Here is a 7,948-nt window from a genome sequence, read left to right on the forward strand (position 1 = left end):
ACACGTGGCACGTTGGATCCTCACTGGGCAACGGAAGGATTGAAGAATATACCGATACCATTATTTCATTTTCTGATTTACGCACATTTATTGATTTGGAGTCCTTGTGATTGGGAGATTTCGGTTCTCAGCTTGAAGGCACAATTGCTTAAAGCGTGAAGCTTCCCCTGGTTTCTTACATTGGGATTCGTGAGAGTCGGGGATTTCATTCCGCACCCAAGTCTCGACCCGAAACGTTACCCATTCCTTCTCTCCAGGGATGTTGCCTGTCCCGCTGAGTTACTCAAGCATTCTGTCTATCTTCGGTGTAAACCAGCATCTGCAGTTCCTTCCCACATATCTTAATATTACATGGGGACCTCGTGGACTAAAGAAAACGATGGGACCAATCTGCCTACAGATTGCTTGCAAGGCAGACATTTATATATTGCTGCCATGCTATTAATATATTGCCATTTGCAACGGGCTCCTGGTTGGTGCGTTACATCCATTCTCGAGATGGAAATAGTTAATGCGGGAGATTATTTTTCAATGTTCTGGCTTTCGGGTTTCGTTTATAAGCTCACAACAGGACATTAACTCCTCTACAGTTCATCTTCAGCATTGGAGTTATGTCTACAATACATTGTGATGCGTCGCTCCATATCATTTACTTACCAGAGGTGTTTATCCATAACATTGCATTATGTGGCACTAATTGGCTAATACGCCCATTTTACCAGGAAAAGCCTGGTCAAGCAAAAATATTGAAATGTGCGGACGGACAATGAATGCCCATGAATTCGTTCATGTATTACATTGACCAGGGAGACCATGGAACCCAGATAATAGCATTGCAGCGCGTAACTAAATTCATCTGAAACACATTCATCATGATGAGTCGCTCAAAACATTAAAATAAAATGTTCTGTATCTTCAAGTTGAAAAGGAATTTGCTTGGTTCATGATCCCACCCTTTAGTATATTGGGTTTTAAATCTAACACCAATGCACAAATTATTTCGATTGTAGCGTTTGATAAACTGGGGGACACGGGCTCAGAGAAACGATGTTTTGAATAAAAGTTGGATATTATTGTGATAATAATATCAGAACCGCAAATGGGATATATTCATTCCAGCTCGCACCGTGCGGTTGAGATCTGTCGTTGCCATTCTTACAGCGTATTTGCTTTTGCAATGAACACCCTGCCTGACAGGCAGGTCACTGAGTGCCCATTTCCAGTCACGCTAATGCTGAATTCAACTACATATATGCTATCATTCTCGAGAATACGAGGACTGCGTGAAACGCTGGAACTTTATAATTTGGAAATGGATAATTTGAACATGTTCATAGAATTAAAGACTGAGCAAGATATACAAACATTGTTAAATAAATTATTGTGCTCTCAAAACATGTTTGGGTCTTGTACAGGTGACATGATAAATACGTTTAAGCATTTATGCGTATTGTACATTAAAAAGTGCACTAATAATTCAGTGCCCTAATCCAGACTGTTTATGATGACAGTTGCTATATTTTGTGCTTTATTGAAGTGAAAGCAAAAAAAAAAGGGTGGGGCGGGGAAGAGTATTCAGCTGCTCTTAATATAGAGGAAACATCACATGCCGCACAGGTGACGGTGTGGGCAACAGCAGAGTACATAACCTGTAAAAATAGGTTTAAAAAAAAATCTCTACTTGCTTTCTCAATTCCTTTACACAAACCATGGATAAATCAAAATACACCGCCCTGGACAGGTAATGATCACAAAATATGAAACTGAATATAAAGAAGCTACCTGGACTCTGGCCTCGGTGAGGTTGACTCTTCTGGCCAGATCCTCGCGTACAAATGCGTCCGGGTAATGCGTCCGCTCGAACACCCTCTCCAGAGCCTGCAGTTGGCTGCTGTTGAATGTGGTCCTGTTCCTCCTCTGCTTCCGCTTCTTCTTCTGCTCTGTGTTTATTTTATCACCTACACTCCATAAAAACAATTATACGCACCGTTTAATCAGTTAGCACTTGCGGAATTAAACGAGAAAGAAGGCTCTAGTTGGAGTACAAGGGATGTGAAGAACACACTGTTTGTGCAGCTCGGTTGTAGCCTGTCTCTCTGTCTTATGGCCGCGCATATCCGTCAAATATCTCTCCGCGAAGGTTAATGACTATCATTCTGTTAAAACTACTGCTAGGTTTCAACTGGAGAAAGAAGGGAGAGACAACACAATCTATGCACTCCAAACATTGCCATTTCGCACTTGGAATTGTCTGCAAAACTGGTCGATCGCCCCAAGCGAAGGGCACATGTCCAGACCAAACGGCCATTTGATCCTGAACAATTATTTAATAAATGTAGCATGAGTAAGAAAGAACTGCAGATGCTGGTTTAAACCGAAGATAGACCCAAAAAGCTGGAGTAACTCAGCGGGACAGGCTAGCATGTTCTCTCCGTAGGTGAGTTTTACATTTGTAGCTATTTGATATGACTTCAATTTATCAGATGAATCTTTCCTGTTGCTTTTCGAACCCTTTTACAATCCTTTTTTTTAAAATAAATCATAAAGGGATCGTAAAATAGGGCTTGTGTGCTCCATGTTTACCCAACGTTATTTCTGCCCTGAATACCTGGGGCTGCATCTTCCATTTAACTAAACCGTTTCTTTTATCTTTATTTCTCATTTCCAAAATCAGGCTCATGCTTTGATTGATGAGTGGATTCGCGGTTATAAGCATCAATATTGTCCCAAGAAGTACAGGTTTCCCGAGCTATAATTGAAACAGAAACCACGACAGGGAACTTCCTAGAACAGGAAACTTGCGCGAGGAAAGAGAAATATTTAGCTAAGATGTTTCCCTTTGTCCATTAAAAGGCAGTTCTTACAGTGGCTGAAACGGCAATGGAATGGCCATCCTACCAATGAAAATCGTGTCTCCTGCAGGAGTCTCCAAGCAATTCCAGATTTTTTTCCCCATGATCTGACTGTATACTGAAGAATAATATAATTATATGATGGATGCGAGTTACATATTGTACGAGTTAACTGTTGTGATACAATAGACTGGGCACTATACTGCATTAACAAATAGCCACTCGTTCATGATGGATAGTTGAGCTTTAGCGCGGAAAATATGTGCTTTTGATGGCATTGTAATTTTATAGCAGTGAATGTGGTACATGTTGATTTGAGAAAAAAGCCTCTTGCTTGAATCGGTCAATGCACCTGGTTTAATCGATGCCTGTTACTCACATCCATTGAAGAAATGGCTACAAAGCTTGAAGTGCCAGCGGGTTGTGCATTCCAATTTAGGTATTTCTTAGACAATTTATTTCTGTTGCGGTGTCGGGTTGTATTCCAACCCTCCTCCAGATTCGAACTTACATTCCTATGCCCCTTTACAAGGGTGCGTGAATAGGTTTGTAATCTTGCGCAAGTCAATCTGTATTTTATGATTTCGTTGACGGCTGCAAGCAACTGTTAACGAACAGTTGATTCCGGCCGAAAATGCTTCAGATCAAGGCTTAAGCAAATCACAATCTCCGTAGATAGACACAAAACGCTGGAGTAACTCAGCGGGGCAGGCAGCATCTCTGGAGAGAAGGAATGGGTGACGTTTCGGGTCGAGACCCTTCTTCAGACTGGTTAGGGATAAGGAAAACGAGAGATATAGACGGTGATGTGGAGTGTCTATCTTCGGTTTAAACCAGCATCTGCTGTTCCTTTTACTCATAATCTCCGTATATATCCAGTGGAGACCTTCTGACTTTCACTGACATAATTCTTATTGTCAAACGCTAAATAATTATTTACAGCTGTAACCGATGACTTTACGAATCAGATTAATAAATAGCAACTTTCTTGCTGTAACATTATAACGGCCGTGTTTCTTGATTGTTTGCCTTCCAATCTACCAGGAAAAACCAACCGGTGAAAGGTTATGCAACAACACTTCCGCAGTGAGCCTCATTCTGTCTGTATTGTAATTATCCGCCAACCTCATGCGAACCTGTGACAACACATGATGTCCGTTCTACACATGCAACCACTTCGTTATTACTTCAAAAGGAAAGCAAATTAGGTTTCTAACGCCACTAGAAATGGTGTCACGTTGTTTTAATTGTATAACCCCTCTTCAGTTTACTTTCCGACTTGCGGACGAGTCGGTCTGTGCCTGGCTGGTCTGGCTGCCGCTAGTGTTTAAAAGTGTCGACTGAATGGATCATCCCCTGTGTTTGGGTGAGAGCACCCAACACTCTGCCTAGGGTGACACTAGCTGCATAGCGATGAACCACTGCAGGGCACTTCTTCCAAAAAAAAAACCTGGTGCTGCTTTGGTTAAACGACTTTGGTTAATATCACATCCCTTGGAGGCCAGCGGGCCTTTAAACTTGGGAGCTTTATTAGGAGGGATGGGTCTCCATTTGAAAGCGTGTACTAACTTGATAGAACGGACTGGACTCCCTTTCCTCTCCTCAAATATTCCCTTGGCTTAATACCCGGCATTACCAAACTTGTTATAAATATAAAATGGTCTCAACCAGCAACGTGTTCCGTAATTGGACTGTTAAAATGTAGCGGGGGCAACTATAAACTATAAAATGTTAGTCGGCGTTTCCCGGGGCCCTGTTCAGAATGTCAGACTGGTTGTGTTGCTCGGGGCAGATTCTCAGACCAGGGGATCAAGGCAGATCTCCGGTCAGGGGCACATTGCCGGCGCCGAGCCACATCTGCTGTGCTGTCAGAGAAATGTAAAGGGGTGGGGGCTGATGAATTTAGGCCAGGCTGGCTCAATAAGCCGTATCTAATGGTCAGTAGAGGTCTCTGGAGGGAAAGGGAAGAAAGGGGGGGGGGGGGGGGGGGTAAGAGAGAGACATTCTGAACACCACACATCAATCAGACAGCATCGAACTCACTCTGATCCACAGGCAGGCGGAAAACATCTAACAATCTTTATCTTAACTGCACTAGGATGAAAGAAGCAGAGAATTTACACGCTTTTCCCTTATCTTTTATTAGCAAACTGGTGCCAGCACTGGAAGAGAATCGAATGTTCAGGGGCTTGTTTAAAAAAACCATAACTGAAGCAAATAAAACTGACTGCCCCACCACAAATCATGTTCCAATTGATCTTATTTTCCCATCTGGGCCTCCATCTATGTAGGGTAGATAGTTTAAATAATTCCTCGCATTCCGTTATATTCGGCGCTTACGGAAAATGCAACAGATTGAAGTGTTACTGGTTGTGGAAATTATTTCACTTCAAAAAGTGATAAAAATCGGAGTTATTCCGAGCACAGGGAGAGAGTGAGTTTTGGCCAGCCTGTTGCCGTGGATAATTGGAAGTAAATGTTTCCTTAACTTCACATGCGAGGCATGATTCATTGAAAACAAAGATGTCGTCTTTTATCGTTGATGCATGACCAATCAATTTATCAATCTAATCAGATTAGCTGTCATTACCAGTGATGTTGTCTGTGGGGACACTTAAAGCACTTTTGTCAAATTCAATACGTCCACTTGTAATGGCTACACATGTTCTCAGATAATGAACGATCAAAAGCAATATGGTTTTGCTAATGGGGCCGACGCATTGCTAAATAGTTGGACGGCACAACTCTGAATTTACAATAATCCTTCTTTGCCAAATCAATTGTATTTAATGGCGTTATCCATATAGACATGACCTTGAAATATTCTCCATTGGTATAATGTGGTCGACCAGAACGCAACAGCTTACATCTCTCTCCATACTGTCCTACTCCAATACTCACATTGCATTGTAACATTACTGCTTGAAGTCACAACTATTGACATTGGCTGTTAATTCCCAGTCTCTGAGTCAGTCGTTTCTGTTTTCCTACATACCTGTACTTCTTCTTTTCAGTATGAAACACTAGTTAGTTAGATCGCACTGTGTTAGGAGGCGAAACTCGATATAGATGATTTTAAATTTCCACTACACCCAAAACATATTCGCATTAGGGAAATTCTGTAAATAGCAGGCGAGAATACGGGATATCTTGCACAAGTGTGTTGTTCTTCACCCGCCCCCCTCCGCAAAACATTTACCTCCATCTGCCTCATAAAAGGCGCCTCGGGACTGTGCCAAGCGACATCTCCAAGCTTCCGTAATAACAAACGGCTCCACGACATTTACACGTACGTGTTAATGCGATGATCACTCTTTGCGCCACAGTGATAATCCCGTTAGTAAACCCTTGTCCCCCATTTTATTTATGTTTTGTTCACACTTACTTTCTTGTTGGGGAGTGTCACTGCCGCTGGTCACCGCCGGGGACTCGAGCAGTTTCCTGCCCGCCTCACTCACACCCTCGTCGGCCTGCTGAAGATTCATCTCCCCCACTTCTTCCAGATCCAGCAGGTGACTCACCGTGAAGTTCTTTTTAGACTGTAAATTGTCCATGCTGGCTGTGATAGTATTCTCCAAGCGAGTGGGTACAGAGGACGCTTGCCTGTCCATTACGTGGGGATAATTCGAGGTCATGGCTTAGGTACTATTTTTGTTGAAAACAAAATGTATATATACAAATTCTATTAATCTTCTGAACCTCGGCACCTTTCGCCTCCAGTTGAGGCTAATGCTGTCAGAATAGGTCTCCACACACTTGAACCCCACGCCGGAAAAAATCAAAACGTTAAAAAAGAGAAAAAATGAGCAAACTTTCCTTACAGTCGGTAACTTCTCCGGCGCCAATGCAACAGCAGTACATAGTCAGGAACTTGAAGAAAAGTTGTCCTTCCTTCTTGACTCACATAGGTGACATCAGTTTAGAAAGAATGATGTTTTGCAGATGTACAAGTGAGGTTTCTCAACTTACTCTGGTTTAAGAGAGAGAGACACACACACACAGGAGGGTAAAATAGTTTTTGGTTGGAAGATTCTAGGCGGGGGAACTCTGAAGTGTGCAATACTTCTGCTTGCAGAAAAAAAGGCCTTTCTGGCACTTCAAAAGCCAGCGGAGTGCCGTCCAGGGATTGTTTTGCGCCGAATAAATTAAAATTGGTGACCCCAGGGAGACGAGATTCTGGTAATACAGGCCTGTAATTACGTGGCAAAGCCCCTGTGTTCTGTACCTCTGACGTTCTACAGACCCCTCTCCATCACAGCACTCCCACCACTTTGATTAGAGCGGGCAAGTGAAACCTTTGCTCTCTTGTAATCTGTCCTCGGATCCCTTTGTAATTCGTTAGAAGACGTAATTATCATCTGAAAAATATATAAAAAAAGAGAGAAGCTGACAGCCAGGAAAATACTTCAAAGAGTCAGCTTGTTTATCTATCCCGTCAACTCACCCAGACTTGTTTTGCATTGCGGTTAAAGAACTAATTTGCATGTTTTATACCAATCGTGGAGCACCTTCCCCTCCCCCTCCCCTTCAAAAAAAAAGAATCCGCTTTTCCTTTGCATACGGCCATAAATAGTTCCTTGCTTCAGGCGAAAGAAAATATTACAAGGGCCATGTACTCACCTACACAAGCAACGCCAAGTCAACTTTGTGGCAAAAAGAGTTAATCCAATGGCCCTAACTTACATTTTCAATCACCAGGCTGACAGAAACCGTACCCGGTGCGTTTGAACGTGACCTGGGCTCCTGCGCCTGCCGGCACTGGCGGGAGGGACGCTCCTAGTCCGAGCAACACAGACCCAGTGATCTTGCCTGTGTGCAGCCAGCCCGGCCAGCATTTAGCTTTTGTTTCACTTGTGCAGCAGCGATCAGAACCGCACGGATCGGGGGAGGGAGGGGGAGGGGGGGGGGGGGGGGGGGGAGGGGGAGGGAAAAATGCCAGAAGTTTTTTTTCACGAATAGGCATTTTCACTTGTGTTTTTTTTCTGTTTGGCGATTTCCGCGAGTGTCTCGCGGTGCGTTTGAACGCATTTACCAGCAAAAACAAGCATGTGAAAGATTGTTCCTTTCTCGCTTTTATTAAAAAAAAATTGCAAAGA

The 7,948-nt window shown here is 43.1% G+C and overlaps 1 protein-coding gene across 5 annotated transcripts in view; it reads right to left on the minus strand.

The window, feature by feature from the left end:
- Positions 1–7,698, minus strand: part of LOC129701115 (paired mesoderm homeobox protein 1-like) — a 29,031-nt gene extending 21,333 nt beyond the window's left edge. For 2 of the 5 annotated variants that reach the window (XM_055642113.1, XM_055642112.1), the window contains exons 1-3: positions 7,473–7,698; positions 6,238–7,210; positions 1,783–1,958 (exon numbers count right to left, since the gene is read on the minus strand). In XM_055642113.1, coding sequence (XP_055498088.1) covers positions 1,783–1,958; positions 6,238–6,487 — 426 coding nt within the window. In that variant the 5' untranslated portion in view covers positions 6,488–7,210; positions 7,473–7,698. The remainder of the gene's footprint in view (positions 1–1,782; positions 1,959–6,237; positions 7,211–7,472) is intronic. The other 3 variants (XM_055642110.1, XM_055642111.1, XM_055642109.1) reach the window with 3 other exon arrangements.
- Positions 7,699–7,948: the final 250 nt, after the last annotated feature.

The sequence above is a fragment of the Leucoraja erinacea genome, chromosome 10 (assembly GCF_028641065.1).
Source record: "Leucoraja erinacea ecotype New England chromosome 10, Leri_hhj_1, whole genome shotgun sequence".
In the NCBI taxonomy this organism is placed as follows: Eukaryota; Metazoa; Chordata; class Chondrichthyes; order Rajiformes; family Rajidae; genus Leucoraja; species Leucoraja erinaceus.